Source organism: Bufo bufo, chromosome 5, assembly GCF_905171765.1.
Source record: "Bufo bufo chromosome 5, aBufBuf1.1, whole genome shotgun sequence".
NCBI classification, from domain to species: domain Eukaryota; kingdom Metazoa; phylum Chordata; class Amphibia; order Anura; family Bufonidae; genus Bufo; species Bufo bufo.
The window spans coordinates 67491742-67509583 of record NC_053393.1 but is presented as its reverse complement, the minus strand read 5'-3'; the positions used below and the strand labels follow the sequence as shown (position 1 = coordinate 67509583).

General features: G+C 50.2%; 1 protein-coding gene across 2 annotated transcripts in view; it reads left to right on the top strand.

Moving 5' to 3' along the window:
• DPY19L4 (dpy-19 like 4) overlaps positions 1-17842 on the top strand; it is an 83606-nt gene that overhangs the window by 32391 nt on the left and 33373 nt on the right. For both annotated transcript variants that reach the window (XM_040433054.1, XM_040433052.1), the window contains exons 7-10: positions 78-223; positions 2261-2384; positions 3662-3796; positions 14372-14503. In XM_040433054.1, the coding sequence (XP_040288988.1) occupies positions 78-223; positions 2261-2384; positions 3662-3796; positions 14372-14503 (537 nt within the window). The remainder of the gene's footprint in view (positions 1-77; positions 224-2260; positions 2385-3661; positions 3797-14371; positions 14504-17842) is intronic.

The following is a 17842-nucleotide window of genomic DNA, read 5'->3' as shown; positions in this document are numbered from 1 at the left end:
TACGGTTGTGTGCCTGAGGCCTTTTATTGTGCTGGCTTAGGCACCCGTCGCCTTACCTGTTGTCTTTCCATTTGTAGGGTGCTGTGGATCCTGTTTATTTCTACATCGGGATCATATTTGGTCTGCAAGGAATTTATCTAAGTGCCTTGTTTGTCACCAGCTGGATAATGAGTGGCACCTGGCTGGCTGGGACACTGACTGCTGCCTGGTTTATTATTAACAGGTACGATTTAACATGCGGCCGGGTTTACTCCCACGGGCAAAACCCCAGGCGAACAAATTTGTGGGTAAAACTGAGCAAATGACTTAAAAATCATGTAGCCATTGATCCGACGCAGTTCGGTGGGATTTCAGCGGTATGCGATAGCCAGTTATAATGTCTGACCACACGCTGTCTTAAAGGGTTACTCCAGCTTTTTATAAGTTTTTAAATTCACCTCCCGGTCTGACCTGTGAAGTCAAGCATGCCTACATCCTCCCCGCCACTTGTTTCCGGCTCCTTGGATCCACCGCTCTCTTGGCTGCACTCCGGTCTCCGCATGTAAACTTCTGACGGAGACGGAGTCATTTGGCTGCAGCGGCGATGTGTCCCTACAAGCAGCACATGACCCAGTGACGTGCCATTTCGGGGGACACATCGCCGTTGAGACCAGTCATTGGCTGCAGTAGCACTCATGTCCTTGTGAGTAGTTTACATGAATGGACCGGAACGAGGCGAAGAGAGCAGTGGAGAAGGTAAGTTTGCTTGACTCCACAGGTCCGGCAGGGAGGGGGAGAATTTAAAAAAAACGTATAAAGTTGTTGTCCCGTGCGGAGTACTTGTCTCCTACCCACAGTCGCCGCTCTTTGTTACCTGCTCAGGTTAGTGGGGAGCGAATCCTGAGCAGAGGATCCCCCTCTATGATGTTCATATCACCTAACTGGGCAAAATGGGACAGCTACTTTTAAAGAGCATCTGTCAGCAGGATGGGTCCTATTAAACTAGGCATTACTGCCTCACTAGGTCATCCTTATCTCATCGTTGGGGGGTCTGACACCCTGGACCCCCGCCGATCAACAGTTTAAGAAGGCAGCAGCACTCCTGTGTGCACCTCGGCCTACTCTCCTTCTCTTATCTCTTCCTAGACCAGTGATGGCACGTTCATCTGTGGCGTGGCAGTCCCTGGTGTCGGACCCCCGGCGATCAGATACCGAAGACCTATCTTCAGGGATAGGCCATCAGTATAAAAATCACAGCAAACCCTTTTAAATCTGTGACCCTATTTTTGAAGAATCTGTGTTGTACTTCAAATGCTAATGAGGTATTCACAGCACTGAGAGCATCAGAGCATCGTTTCACTGGCAATGTTTTTGGTTGGTGGTGGGAATTTTTATTTTTTATTTTATTAGTATATATATATTTTTTTTCACTTTTTATTATATTTTTGCCATATAATCGCCAGGTCCAATAGAGGAAGCGGCGTAGCCGCTTCCTCTATTCACTCCCTTAGGACAAGGCATAAGTGGCAATAAAGCGCTTCTGTCTTCTTGGATCCCTAGCGGTCACTGACAGCGGTGGAACCAACCTGCTCCTGCTAGAGTGCAATCCACCCTGCGGCACGCCAATCAGAAACACAACTCATCGGTTGTGCACCCTAAACACACTCGACCAAATGGATCTCTAATAGGAGAATCGGTACCTTTCCGAGAGCCTGTTGTAATGCAGCATTTGTACTAGGGACCGTACTAGTTGACATGTCTCAGGAGTGGGGGGGATACACTCCGTCGGGAATCTCATGGGCCAAATGCTTGGACAAGTCTGTGTAATGCAGAATGTGCAGGTTCCTTGTTTAAAGGGGGTTGTCGCACTTCACAGGTTAGTGGATAAGAGGGTGATTGGTGAGGGTCTGATTGCTGGGGCCCCTGCTAGTCACCAGAACGAGGGCCCCTGTTTGAACGGAACGGTGATCACGCGTGTGTGCTGCCTGTTGATTTGGCTCTGTGAAGTCTTGTAGGCTGCTATCTCCAGCAGTCTCTTAGAGCTGAATGGTTGTCTGCGGCTCCACTAAAACTGGGGAACTCTGCTCCCGTAGTTGTGACTTGCGGGGTCTCCAGTTGTCGGACCCCACTGATCAGACACTTGTCCCCTATCCTGTGGACAGAGGATACGTTGTTGTAATTGGACAACCCTTTATAACAAATCAGGACCAATAACGTTCTACCAGTGAGGGGTAGGAGAAGAGCGGAAAGCTAATGACTCCTCTGTCTGTCGTTATTACAGGACGGACACCACGCGGATGGAAGACTCCATTCCACTAAGGGAGAACTGGGCTCTCCCCTACTTTGCATGTCAAGTCGCTGCACTCACTGGGTTTTTAAGGAACAGCAGTAATTTGTCTGCAGAGGTAAGTGTGCCAGGCTTTAGTGTTGTTTGAATTAATCATTAAAGGGGTAAGGCTACTTTCACACTAGCGTTGTTTTAATCCGGCGTTCAATTCCGACACCGGAACTGCCCGCCGGATCCGGAAAAACGTGTGGAAACGGATTACATTTGAATCCTGATCAGGATTTTGATCACAATGAAAAAATGCATTGGGAAAAAACGGATCCGCCATTTATGGACTTTAACTTTTTTTAAACATTTTTCGGGTTTAACATGCAAAAGCCGGATCCGGTTTGACTGAAAACACGGCGTTAATGCAAGTCAATGGGAAAAAGACCGGATCCGGCGTTCAGTCAAAGTGTTCAGGATTTTTGGCCGGAGGTAAAAATACAGCATGCTACGTTTTTCTGAAAAGCCTGATCAGTCAAAAAGACTGAAGTGAAGACATCCTGATGCATCCTGAACGGATTACTCTCCATTCAGAATACATGGGGATAAAACTGATCAGTTCTTTTCCGGATTTGAGCCCCTAGGACGGAACTCAGCGCCGGAAAAGAAAAACGCTAGTGTGAAAGTACCCTTATTCAACCGCTATAACGACCCTCATATTGATTATACTTACCCCACTCCCCAGCACCTACGTCGCTTCTGATCCACACACGGGCACCGCTTCATCCCCCCGCGTCACCCGCTAAGCTAGGGAGGCTCGTCCTAGTCGCAGCCTGCTATTGGCAGCTCCACTCCCCCGGCGGATGTTTTTATCTGTGTGATGGGGAAATGCTGCAGCAGCGGCCGTGTGGGGATCAGAGCATTGGGGAATCATTAGAGGGGTTGGATAACCGTTTTAGTAAACCATAAATACATAAAATATCTCTGAGTGTTTCTGGTGAAGGATTCATGTAGTTGTCATCCAGTCTTGTTTTACGCCTGTGCATTTCGCGCTCTCAAATCCCTTCATACTAACGCAGATTTGCATTTTTTGTCAGTCTAGAAAAGCTAGGTGACGTAGGACACTTTTACACAGGCCGATGATTGGGAACGTATGACGCTCATTGCCGATCGTTGCCCCATATAAACATGCCACGGTCACTTGACTAACAAGAAAACTCTGTTATGTGGCACTGAATATCATCGCCTGTGTAAACCGGTGGTGTGCGGCTGACAAATGAAAACCGTATGGGAACAATCACCACATATAAGCTGCACTAATTGTACCGATTGACTTGCTGTATCGCCGATCAGCACTTGTTAACAGGCTGAAGTCTTCCTGTGTAAATGACTTGTGTATTATCTTTTCAGAGGATCTGCTACCTGCTTATGTGTGCGTCCACGTATACTTTCATAATGATGTGGGAGTACAGCCATTACCTGCTTTTTATACAGGCCTTATCCTTGTGTCTCCTTGATGGACTCTGTCTGGTCAAGAAAGAGAAGGTAAACGCTTTACTGTATGTACATGTGCGACTACACCTGGTTAAAAAGATGACACTGAATATAGTACATATCAATGCTTGAGCCAAGTTCTGTCACAGCACTGGACCCCTTTAATTGACCCCCAATTAAGACCCTTTTACACGGGCTGACAGAGAGGCCAATGATCGGGAATGAAGGTTTATATGGACGCCCAATCCCAGTCATTGCCCACTTGTTATTTGCATCTACATGCAGCAATGATTGGGGGTGTATTAGGAAAAACAATCATTACTACGATCATTCATCCCCATACAGATTTGATTGCCAGCTGCACATCCCTGTTAACAATAATCGACTAATGAGAATTTTAGGTGGTGCATGGACATTTACATGAGGCAGTCACATCAGGAACAAGTGTTCATAGGAACGTTCGTTCCTGATCCTTGGTCCATGTAAAATCACCCTTAGATGCCCTTATGAAGGAGCATCAACCGCTGTAAGCGATTTCCAATACTTCATTTCAGGGGAAAGCTTTGCGCCAGATGCAAATGGCTAAGGGTGCTGCCACACAGGCAGTTTTGGAAGAAAAAATCAGTAGTGGATCATAAAAGGAGGGAACATATATAGGACAGATACGACTTCTCTTTTTCTCGCCCATATTCATAGGGGGACACAGAGACTGTGGGTATAGCTATGTCCTCTAGGAGGCGCTGACACTAGTAAAAGCTGTTAGCTCCTCCCCTGGCAGCTATACCCCCTCCAGCCTGGAGAGAGAGCTTCAGTTTTTTCTAGTGTCAATAGGAAGCTCCTGAAGATATTTTTTTTATTTTAGTTTATTTTTTTCCTTCTTTTTCAGATGGGAAAACAGTGGACGCCTCGCCTCCCTGTTCTCCCGGGGTCAAGTTGCGCCAGTGCCGGTCACCCGCACTGCTGCCTCCACCACAGAAGACAAGGTTGACCAGGGCAGACTCACTCCCCTGCATCCCGCCAGCCATGGGGTCACCCATCCAAGCCCCCCTTTCTCGCCCAATTTCCTTGGGGGACACAGAAGACCTTGGGTATAGCTCATCTCCATAGGAGGCGTGACACTAAGTGAAAGCTGTAAGCCCCTCCTCCACAGCTATACCCTCAGCCTGGAGAGAGAGACTGCCAGTTTTTGCTTGCTGTCCAAGGAGGCAAGACACTCCCTGCTCTGCAGGGCTGTTTTCTCCTTGTTTAAATTTTGTTTAAATTTAGATTTTTACTTTTTTCTTTTCTTCCCATCAGGGACAACAGAGACGCACTAGACCTCTCTGCTTCTCCCGGGGTTGAGCTGCGCCAGTGCCGGTCACCCGCACTGCTGCCTCCCCCACAGAAGGCAAGGTGGATCAGGGCAGCTTAGCTCCCCTACATCCCGCCAGCACAAGGGTCGCCCGCATGCCAAGTCCCTCTTCCAGCGTCCTGCCACTACGGTGCCAGTAGCTGAAGGGGCGACTCTGCTCGAACGGACCGAGGGTGAAGACGGCTATGGTGAGAGAGTGGCTTCTCCAGCCCTACGTCCCCCACCCCCCCACTCTGGTCTCCTGCGTGCCTGACCCCCATACTGTGCTTCTGGACCCTTCTGTCACTGCTGGACCTAGGCTGGCCCATGGGGTGCCGCAGGGCGACAATCTACTCCCTGCTCCCTCTCCTCCCTTCCTGGCCTTCATAGGACATTACAGCTCCCACGCTAGCTGCAGAATGCTGCGACATAGGTTCAGCCACATCGCCTCCCTTCGCCTAATGGCGTCCCTCCTGGGAACGCTGCACTCGCATCCGCACGGGCACCCGGTCTCAGGGCCCCCCCATCCCCTTACCGATGCGCTGCTCTGGGCCGGGGGCCCGTTCCTGACGGCAGTGGCGTAAATTTTGCAGGCTTCGCGGCCTGCTGGGCCGCACCTCCGGCGCTCCTTCCCGGCCCCCGACTGTTCTGGCCTGCGGGGTGGACTCCCGCGGCCGGCATTTGGCTTGAGCACGATGCTCCAACGATCCGGGCCGGCCGCCGGCGAATTCCGGTCGGACGGGCGCCGCAAAATTTGGCCCAGGCTTCGGGCCTACTGGGCCGCATTCCGGCGCTCCACCCGGGCCCCTGACTCTCCGGTCCGCGGGGTGGGCTCCCGCGGCCGGTATGTACAAGCAGTCCACTCCGGTATCTCTATTCCTGTGCGGCCTTCCCGCCTGGAGGTTTCCCCGCCCCCAGGGGATCGCGGCGCCGCGCCCCCCCCCCCCCCCCCCCAGGTCGGATCCCTGTTAACCCTTCGGGTACCGGCGGCTCCTGATGGGCCTGTATGGCTGGCCCCCCTTTTTTCCCTGCTTCTCTAAGATGCTGTGCACCTGTATGGTGGCCCCCCTTTCTGCCTCAGAGAGGCTGTGTTATTTAAAAATAAATAAAATAGATGCTGACCATGTGCACGAGAACGCTGCACTCTCACTGGATTCGCTGCCGGTCATGTGCACAACCCCCTTCCATAGGCATGGCCCTCTTCTGGGCGGAATATGGTATGTCCTACTTCTCTGAAGTAGGTACTGGTCTTGGACATCACCCCCTTGTGGGGCGGGCCTTGCACGCTTGCTGTCTGCAATGTTTGCTAAGTACATTTCCCCCTCTTCTGGGCGGACTGCTTGCGTTCCATCGCATGCCATACTAGTCTTGTGCATATCCCCCTTTCTGGTTGCACTTTGCACTTCCGTAGATTCTGTGGGACTCTGTGGCTGGCCCTCTTCGCTGAGTGGCTATTTTGCAGTGAGCGGACGTTCTTGTGCGCTCTGTGCGTTGTTGGGCCGTGTATGCCTTCTCCTTCCGTAGGTGGGTTGGCTTTCTCACTGTTTATGGGGCTGCTCGTACGTATGCCTCCATTCCTCCTGCGACATACCGTTTTTCTCTTGGGATACGATGATTGCCGCAAGCCTGGCACTCTTCTCTGAAGAGATCTTTCTGTTCACCTGACCTGGACGGGCTCTATTTGCTCTCTACTGCAGCGAGCTGGGTGGTATCCATTCTCTGTTCGGAATGTATATTGCGTTTCCGTTGTGACGGTATCCACCATGTTCGTTGGCCCTTCCGCCTGGGGAGTGTTTGTGGTTCCTAGATGCGTACCCATTCGTCCCCCCGCGGCATTGCTTCCCTGCGCAAGCGGTCATGGTCGAGAGTGCTGTCTCCAGCGCCCCTCGAAGTCTACGTTGGTTCTGGCGGGATTATGGTTCCCTCGCCTATTGCCATTCCTCCTCTTCGGATGCATTTTGGTATGAGTCCTTCCTGTTGGCACCCTCTGTGCTTCAGTCTGTTCTGCTACCAGGTTCGAGACGCTCTTCTCGAGCAGGTCGCCCAACTTCTCTTGGGTGCTCGATTACCCAGGTCCCAGGGACCTCCACTTTGGGTTCATTAGGGTATTCGCCTTCTGCGAAGCGGTGAGCCGGGCGTCTCGGAGTAGCGGAGTTCTGCTTTTTAGCGGTCCTATGGCTTCCCTGTTGCCCACTCCTCCTTTCGGTTGGAGGGTGTCATCCGGTCTCTGTCTCGACTGTTTTTTCTAGCCGGCTCTGTTTTGGCTTTCGCTGGGACAGATTTACTCCGATGTGGCTTCTGCCCCGGCCAGGCTTCAGGGGCTGTTCCTTCACTGCCCTCCCCTCTGGGAAGAACATGGTTGTTCACATGGATGGTTCCGGTGTTCCTTATGGCCTCGTACTGTCTCCATCGTTCACACTGGCTGTACTAGCTGTGTGCCTATTTACCGGGTTTGCCGCGTTCTGATGAGCTATACCTAAGGTCTTCTGTGTCCCCCAAGGAAAGAGCGAGAAAGAGATTTTACTGGTAAGTTATACAAAAATCTCGTTTTTCCAGCGTCCTGCCACTACGGTGCCAGTAGCTGAAGGGGTGACCCTGCTGGACCAGAGGAGGGGTGAAGATGGCGGCAGGAAAGAGAAGAGAGGTGAGTACACGGGACTAGGTGAGTATTTATCCCTCTGGGTTGGTCTCCCCCTCCCTCGTGGTGGCAATAGTCTGCGACCAGACAGGGCTTCAGCATAGCCCAGCACCTGCAGCTATTCCAGCACCCCTGAAGCATTCCCCTCCGGCACAGGCCGTTTGGTTGAGTGAGTGGAGGACATAGGGGGTTAATAGTGTGCTGTATGCATTACTGGCGCGAATTAGGTGGACTAAGTGCAAAGATAGGTGGAGTAACTGCAACTCCCTAGTGCTATATTCCGTATTAACATGCAGGGAGCTGCGCTCCGCTCCCCGACAAGGCGGCATCTACCATTCTCCACCCCTTCGGGAGTGGACGCTCTGGGTGGGGGTTAACCGCCCTGCGTTCGGCCAGCACCGCTTCGGTGCTCCGGCCGCGATTTTTGTCGCCCCACTCAAAAAATATGGCGGCCAGCAGGGCAGATGGTCACACATGCGGAGGAGACTCCCGCTCCCCGACACCTCCCACATTTACACCCCTTGGAGCGGACGCCGTCGCGCCGCTCCGGAAGGGGTTAACTGCAGCGCGATCGGCCGTGCACCGCATCGGTGCTCCGGACCGCGCCTTCTCTGCCCGACCCGCGCTATCAACGGCCCGGCCAGCGGGGTGAACACCCCCTGTCAGTCCGGCCGGTCTGTGACATGGCCGGTGCAGCATTTCGGTGGGGTGGGGAGGCACTTTGAAAAGCCGTGCAGCGGCTTGCTGGACCGCAGCCTTCGTCCCTGGGGGGGTACTCTGGCGCGAATTCTTCCTGCCCTTCTCCCCCTCCCCTAGTCGCCTGCTGAGCCACTGCCTTAACCCTTCATGGCCACCCACCATTCTTAGGCTGGCACCTGATTATCTGGGGCCCTTCCCCTAAGTACACTGTGCATGAGTGGAGGTTTTAACCCTTTCCTGCCTCTTGTCATTGAGGGCGGCTTCCTAGTTTTTAGAAAAAAATAATAATAATAATAAAGGACATGTGCGTCCATACGGGTCCCCCTCCTCAGCCACAGGACCACCCGGTCTGTGTGGTCCCACACTGGGCCGTGTCCTATCTCGGGTAAGGGGGACCTCGCATAGTTCCCAATCCGCCCTCCGGGGCCGCTTGGTTGATGATTCTCCACATGCGCAATCCAGTGACGGACCGCTGCAGGATCCCAATCCGTCCTCTGGGGCTGTTTGGTTGATGATTCTCCACCTGCGCAATCCAAGGAGGGACCACTGCAGGATCCCAATCCGTCCTCCGGGGCCATTTGGTTGATAAATTCTCCACCTGCGCCATACAGTGGAGAACCTCTGGGATTCCCAATCCACCCTCCTGGTTGTTGGTTGATAATTCTCCACCTGCGCAACCCAGTGGGGTCCGCTGGAACCTCCCATCCACCCTCTGGGGTTTCTTTGGTTGATAATGCACCACCTTTGCAATCCGGTGGAGAGACCTCTGGGAGTTTCCGTTCCACCCTCGGGTGGTTTGGTTGATAAGTCCCCGCCTGCGCAGTCCACAACTACCAGGGGCGAGATTCTGAAGGGTAGCTCTACGTGCAAGCGAACCGCAGCAGGATATTTTTCTCCTTGAATATCTCTGCTACCCCACTCTTCCTCCCTAAATCATGCTCAGACACACCCTCCCTCACTGGGGCGGGTCCGTCAGGGAAGGGGGGAGAATCTCTGATTCGGACCCTGACATGAGTCTGAAGCAATCTTCCAGAGATTGCGTCTAGGTGGCCAGCAGTACTGTCGTATGCATTACCCCCTTCCTTTGGTGGAGTAACTGCACTACTTCAGGATACAGTACCTGCCTTATACATTGTCCCCTGCCTTAGGTGGACTAAGTACAATGACTTGGGGTTCGGGACCTGCCATATGCAGATCCATCGGTGGCGCGATGACATTATCACTGGTTACATTATGTGCTGTATGCATTACCCCCTTAATTAGGTGCACTATCGCACTCCACGGGGTACAGGACTCGCCATATGCGCTAGTTCTCGCTGTGGGCATTCGCCCCCCTTCATAGGTGGGGTGTTCTCCCTACCGCTGACCAGTACTTGCCGTATGCTTACACCTTCCTTAGGTAGCTAATTACACTACCATTGATTACGGTTCCGACTGTCGTGCTATACATTCCATAGGCGGAGTGTTGCACATCACCGTGCTTCTGTCGCATTTCCCCCTTCCGCTAATGATCCACTAGCGGGGAATAACTAAACCTCTTCTGCGGCACCATTGCTCTAGGTGCCTTCGCTTATTTCCAAGAGGAAGTGGCTACAGTTGGTTCTCGCAGGTGCCCGACACTCTTACCCTAGTGTTTATTTAGGTGGCTATTCATCATTGCATCCTTCTTTTGGTTCTGGTTTCGCGCCTGATTATAACATCCTCTGTCTTCCCAGGGGGTTCCTAGCATCACTTGTGTGTCCTACAGACCCCCCCTTTCCCCATCTCCATGGGCCTCCGTTGCTCCAGTTGCGCCTGTTCAGTGCCCTTTTTAAGGCTAGCTCCACGTAACTGGGGCAGTGTGGCACGTGGCTTCTACGGATAGTATCGGGCCTCCCCCGATACTATGGCTGGCTACCACTGTGGTAGCGGTATTACGTTTCCACTACATGCTTGGGTTCTTACTGCACAGCCCTTCACTAGGCGGTGGACTCTTTAGCACCGAATCGGTGGCTTCTACGGGTGTTCCCTCCTCTGTTGGGATATGGGGCTAGCATTGCAGTGTGACTTCCCTTGCCTGGCTTCCTTCTCAGGTGGAGTTTTTTGCACGGCCAATTGATCCTTGGCTACTTCTGTATAGCGTCGGTCTCTTACAGGGTATGGGCTTAGACCTAGCCTATTCTTCTCTTGTCTTTTCCTCCTCTGGCTCATGGTTCATTGTCACCCCGTATGCCTTGGTAGTTCCTGCGTTGCACGAAGTATTCGTTTGGTGGCTTTCCATTCCAGACATGATCCGGTCCCAACTGGTGGGCTGTGACGCCCTCCACATTCTTCCTCCTACAGGGGCTCTTCCATTGGTCCGGGTGTGCTAACGGTATCTACACAAAAGCTTCCTACCTTCTCGCCAGAGTTCCGGAAGCATGCGCCATGGAGGCCCTGATTCTCCTTGGCAGAAGTCCCCCCCGTTTCTTCCCCTCCTTCTCAGGGTTCTATGGAAGATCTGGATGGAGGACATTCAGACATATCTTAGTCGCTTTGAACTGACTTGTCGCGCATGGTACGCCGACCTCGTTTTCCTAGAGACGTCCCTTGGTCACTGCCACTCAGAGACGTCCTTCTTTCAAGGGGTTCGGTCTTACAGGAACTTTTCAATGACGGCGTGGCAATTGAGACCGCCGTTCTAACATGGAGAGGGTTTTCGGCGGATGTCTTCCGCACTATGGTTCAGGCCAGGGAGCCTGCATCACCCAGGATCTATTATGGGACCTGGAGGTCCTTCCGGGGCTTCTTTGAAACCGAGACGTCCCCTCACTTTGGGGTTTTCTCTCTCCTTTCTACTTTCAGGGTTGGACCTTTGTTTAGCCCTTGTTTCCTTGATGGGTCAGGTGTTGGTGCTTCTGTCTTGGGGCAGCTTTCCAGCGTCCTCTGGTACCCTGGTGCCCATGGGAATCTTCCTTCAAGGAGCGGCACATACGGTTCCTCTGTACCGTCCTTACAGCCTTGGGATCTAGTATACAGTCTTGTGAAAAAATTAGGACACCCTTTGAAAGCATGTGGTTTTTTGTAACATTTTTAATAAATGGTTATTTCATCTCCGTTTCAACAATACAGAGAGATTAAAGTAATCCGACTAAACAAAGAAAACTGAAGAAAAGTCTTTTCAAGATCTTCTGTAAATGTCATTCTACAAAAATGCCTATTCTAACTGAGGAAAAAGATAGGACACCCTTGCCCCTAATAGCGAGTGTTACCTCCTTTGGCTGAAATAACTGCAGTGAGACTGTTCTTGTAGCCATCTACCAGTCTTCGACATCGGTCTGAGGAAATTTTACCCCACTCCTCAATGCAGAACTTTTTCAGCTGTGAGATGTTTGAGGGGTTTCTTGCACGTACAGCCCTTTTCAAGTCACCCCACAGCATCTCAATGGGATTCAAATCTGGACTTTGACTTGGCCATTCCAGGACTCTCCATTTCTTCTTTTTCAGCCAATCTTTGGTTGATTTACTAGTATGTTTTGGGTCATTGTCATGTTGCATGGTCCAGTTCCGCTTCAGCTTTAATTTTCTAACTGATGGTCTCACATGTTCTTCAAGCACCTTCTGATACACAGTAGAATTCATCGTGGATTCTATGATGGTGAGCTGACCAGGTCCTGCTGCAGCAAAGCAGCCCCAAACCATGACACTTCCACCTCCATGCTTCACAGTTGGTATGAGGTTCTTTTCTTGGAATGCTGTGTTTGGTTTACGCCAAACATGTCCTCTGCTGTTGTGTCCAAATAATTCAATTTTGGACTCATCTGTCCAAAGAACATTATTCCAGAAGTCCTGGTCTTTGTCAACTTTATCGCTGGCAAATGTCAGTCTGGCCTCGATGTTTCTCTTGGAAAGCAAAGGTTTCCTCCTTGCACACCTCCCATGCAAGTTAAACTTGTACAGTCTCTTTCTGATTGTAGAGGCATGTACTTCTACATCAACAGTAGCCAGCGCCTGCTGTAGTTCTCGAGATGACACTTTAGGGTTTTTGGATACCTCTTTTAGCATCTTGCGGTCTGCTCTTGGGGTGAACTTGCTGGGGCGACCAGTCCTGGGCATGTTGGCAGTTGTTTTGAAAGCCCTCCACTTGTAGACTATCTTCCGGACAGTGGAATGGCTGATTTCAAAATCTTTTGAGATCTTTTTAAATCCCTTCCCAGACTCATAGGCTGCTACAATCTTTTTTCTGAAGTCCTCTGACAGCTCTTTTGCTCTCACCATGGTGCTCACTCTCACTTCAACAGTCAGGAGCACACCAAACTAAATGTCTGAGGTTTAAATAGGGCAAGCCTCATTCAACATGCAGAGTAACGATCTACTAATTATGTGCACCTGGTGTGATATACCTGTGTGAGATCTGAGCCAATTTAAGAGGGAATACATGTGAGGGTGTCCTATCTTTTTCCTCAGTTAGAATAGGCATTTTTGTAGAATGACATTTACAGAAGATCTTGAAAAGACTTTTCTTCAGTTTTCTTTGTTTAGTTGGATTACTTTAATCTCTCTGTATTGTTGAAACGGAGATGAAATAACCATTTATTAAAAATGTTACAAAAAACCACATGCTTTCAAAGGGTGTCCTAATTTTTTCACATGACTGTAGTTTTCTCAGTGTTCCAGTCCTCTCCCCTGGAGCCCTTGCGGGAGTTCTCACTCCGGCTCCTGTCGTAGGGGTAGTTTTTTCTTGTGGCTATCGCATCCCTCAGGCGGGTGTCTACGTTGGGGGGCTCTCTTGCAAGATCCCCTACCTGGTTCTTCCAAGGCTAAGGCGGGTCTCTGGCCCATCCCTTCTTCTCCTGAAGGGGGTCTCTGACTTCCATATCAATGAAGCAATTGTCCTTCCTTCACGGTCCCTTCCTTCGCACCCTACGGAAGGGAGTTACATTATGGACGCTGTCAGTGCTCTACTCATTATTAGGGTCCTCGCTGGGGATTGGCGGCCTCCAAAGGGCGATTGCACGTTGATTCGGTCTGCAAGTGCTGCAGCTTACCGCGCTCGGAGCGGGGTTCCACCCTTAGGTGTCACGGCTCACTCCCCCAAAGCGGTGGGCGCTTCTTGGGCTAGTAGGAATCGCGATTCGGCTGCACAGTTGTGTAAGGTGGCTCCGGTCCTCCTTATACATGTTCGCAAGAAGTTACCAGGTGCATACTTATGCATCGACGGTCGCTGCGTGGGCCGCGTGGTCTTGCAGGCGACAGTTCTTAGTTGCCTGCAGGGGCGCTTGCTCCAAGGGTCTGTGGTTTTTCCCTCCCCGTGGACTGCTCTCGGACGTCCCATGGTCTCTGTGTCCCCCAATGAATATGGGCGAGAAAACGAGATTTTGTAAAACTTACCAGTAAAATCTCTTTCTCGCTCTTCATTGGGGGACACAGCACCCACCCAGTATTGTTGTTCGGCCACAGTTGTGGCTGTTGCTGGTTAGAACCCAGTTCGGTTCTTGGCATTGTTGCTGTTCCACGTTTTTTTTCGTTGGTTTACTTGCTTCTCCTGCTGCTTCTCACAAACTGGAGCTCTCTCTCCAGGCTGGAGGGGGTATAGCTGCCAGGGGTCCCCCAATGAATATGGGCGAGAAAGAGATTTTACTGGTAAGTTTTACAAAATCTCGTTTTTGAATTCACTCTTGGTTTTGGCTTCCAAAGCTGCATCTAGAAACCTGGCCGTACCGTAAGAGGGACCAAGCCATTCCTTGAGGTCAAGCTCAGCTATGAGGGCAGTACTATTAGCATGTCATGCATGCAGGGAGCGCTCGCAAACATTGGCTTGTCTTTATAAGAACATGTAAAGGAATTGTCACATGATGATGATTTTTTTTTTAAAATTTTTTTTTAAGAAAATGAATCAAATGAATGCACTATAGCTCCTTACTTGAAAGATCATATAGTCTCATCAGCCTATACATGATTTTTTTAAATCGTATTAATATATATATTTTTCGTTTTGCAGGTTCATAAAGTACATAAAATGTACTTATTCTCTGTATTTTTGGGATATTTACTCCAGTTTGAAAATTCATCGCTGCTAACGTCTCCTCTGCTAAGCCTTGTGATAGGTTCTATGATTGCCAAAAGCCTCCAGGTAACCTATTAAGAACTGTTGTATTATTATTAGGATTATATCTGTTAGGCCTCCTTCACATGTAGTTTTTGTAGTGTTTTTAAGCGCATGTAAAGAATGAGGGAAAAACACCATGTATGGAGCTTGCCGTACTTTGATAAGAACACAACTGACCCAAAAAGCAGGCTAACAAGCCACATCTGGCTGCAGTGTTATAAAAAATGCAGTTAATAGTTGCACTCAAAGGGAGTGAGTACTTGTAATTACATTATGTCGCCGCTCCACAGGAGACGACGCGTAGTATAAAGACCAGGAATCGGCGCTCTTCAAACAGCTGATCGGTGTGGGTTGCGGGTGTCGGACCCTCGCAGGTCAGATATTGATGAGCTATCCTGAGGATAGTTCATCATTATAAACTGCTGCACAACCCCTTTAACTGCTATCCGTTAATGACCATCACGTGGTGCTGTATGTCTTCTAGATGCCCATACACCTTCAGTCTGTCGGCTGCACGCTCTTTTGGCTGACCGCTATCTCTCCTAACTCCCCAATCCACATACAGCTCAGTTTGACTGTTAATGTGTTGTCAGTGGGGAGAGGGGAGAACGCTACTGCCAGGCATCTTTGGAGACGGCTTCTCTCTCTGTAGGACAAAAGAATGAGGCTTTAAAATTCAAAGTGCCCGATACTTTTGATGATGATGTCAAAGGAGAGTAGGGAGTCCCACTTAGGCTACTTTCGCACTCACCTATTGACTTTCCGTTTGTGAAATCTGTCATGGGCTCTCACAAGCGGTCCAAAACGGATCAGTTTTGCCCTAATGCATTCTGAATGGAAAAGGATCCGCTCAGTTTGCCTCCGATCAGTCTCCATTCCGCTCTGGAGGCGAACACCAAAACGCTGCCTGGGATGCTGAGCGAGAGTCCTGACACTCAATGTAAGTCAATGGGGACGGATCCGTTTTCTCTAACACAATAGAACACGGAACCGTCCCCTTAGACTTTCAATGGAGTTCATGACGGATCTGTCCTGGCTATAGAAGACCTAATACAACCAGATCCGTTCATGACGGATGCATGCGGTTGTATTATTGTAACGGAAGCATTTTTGCAGATCCATGACGCTAGTGTGAAAGTAGCCTTACGTGTTAGACCTCTACCTAGTCCTGCCTTTGGACGACGATAACGTAATGTGTGTGGGTTCTAAAAGCTGGCTTGTACTTAAAAAAACTGTTTGTCTTTATGATACTACACCTTTAAAGAAGCCCAAGTACTTGTGAAAATCAGACAATTTATCTGTCGAAGACCAAGCTGGCCATTCACATTCAATAGCTATTTCTCCCGTCTCCCTCCCAGGTTCGCCATTCATATACGCATTCAACATGTCCGTAAATGTCTGTGTATGTGATGAGGATAGCAGAAAAATCTCCCCAGAGAACGAACAAAAGGATTGTGAGAAAATATAAATTTCGCCCAATCCTTGTTTCCCCTTCTTGTTTCATCATCTTTCCGGGGAGAGTTGGAAGCTCCCCACACATTGGTGTGTTGGCTGACCGTTCTTGACGGTTTTGGCGGACAAAAGTATAGTGTGCATGGCCAGCTTAAGAGGAGCAGTATTTTTCGACCTCATTAGTTTATACACACAGCAACACTCAGAAATCTTCCCTTCTCCAGGAGCCTGCTGAGCTCCGCCCCCCGCCTCTCTGTCCGAAAAAGCAAAACCCTTACTTGCCTGCCACCTTACTGAGGCTGGATTCCCCATTACATGGCTGTGTAGTTTAAAATTAACCCCTTCTTGCCTTTAGTTGGGGCTAGGGGTGTCTGTTTTTGAATACACGACTATATGTTTATATTAAAATAAATAATAAGTTACCCTGGCTCTATCAAGTGCTGAGTGTGGTGTCTGTTGCAGAATTAACCCCCCCAGCGGCCTGCGCCTGCGCGATCATCAACCTCCTGAGGGCAACAGCCTCAAAAGTCTCACTGGGCATGCCCCGAGCCCAGTGATGTGACCTGAGCGCTGTTGCCCTCAGGACGTTGATGATCGCGCAGGCCGCTGGCAGTACTGCGCCTGCGCAAGTTTTCTGGCTGCAGACAGGAAGAAGGACGGGGCATTTCTATAAGGTAGACTATGACGTGGGGAGGGGGCGGAACCGTTTGCCGGGGCTGTGGGAGGTTATTTGATGATCAGGAGGCGTTCGTGGAATTCAAATTAAGGCGGGCTGGGCACTGCAGGGGGGCGTCACTGGGCACCGGAGAGGGGAAAAAACGCCCCTCTGGGCACCTTGGACCCTAATTAGCATAACAGAAAAAGCGCTTTTATATCAAAACTACAAAACGAAATAAAGTAAAAAGAAGACTGCTGGAAATAAGGTACTTTAGTCAACATAGCGATGGTGACAGCTTAAAATGGTAAAAGCAGGTGACAGATTCCCTTTAAAGAAGACCATGTTTTGGAGGGAAAAACCCAGACTTTTTTTTTTTACCACCAAAAAGCAGACAGCCTGACCTTTTTAAATGTCTGGTTTAGCTATGTTGTTATGTCTGAAAAACCTGCTGTATCATTATCATTGCGTATCATTGAAGCTCTGATGTAAGTCTATACCAGGCGGGAGTTGAAACCATGTATTTGTTTGTGCTGAGTTTCTCCCCTCCCCCCTCCCACTAGAAGGTTCTAGTCTAACAAAAACTGTATATAAGGAGAGCAGTCAGAGACCCTAGTATGCTACAGTTAGGGAACAGTGCCTGGAAGAGGAGACTCTGCCAGACTACTGAGTGACCAGAAGAAGACCCTGGTACTACTGGTGAACAGGGTACCAGCCTTCTAAAGAGAAATAGGGACAGCTAGCCCAGGCCTTTCCTCATTATCAAACCCTTCTTCTGCCAGGGAGGAGACTGGAGAAGCCAGCCCAATGCCTTGCCTCTATCGTTTTGCATCTGAATTCCTCCAGTAAAGAAGCTCACTGGTTTACTGCAGACCCTGACTCTCTGGACTTATTTCCCATTGGGGTGCACCACGTCTTACCATCCCTTCCAGAGAGCAGAAACACGTGGTGACACCTCGACAGTGTCCAGGGGACCCAGCGTAGCGTTGGGGCCACCCCAAACCCAGCCACTGCACTACTATTACCCGATCCTCCCCCACAGGCGGAATACGGGCACAACCACTGGATACGGCAGCTACTAATGCATTATCCCCTTCGTTAATGGTTGTTGGTTTTGAGTGCCAACATGGCAGTCTCTGGCCTCCCAGTGTGTGTACCCACAAAACCGTTTAAGTCCCACCTTCTTAGGTAGTGTATCTGCCCTAGAAGAGAATTCGGTGGTTACTACCAAGCGAATTGAGTATTACACTGCCTCT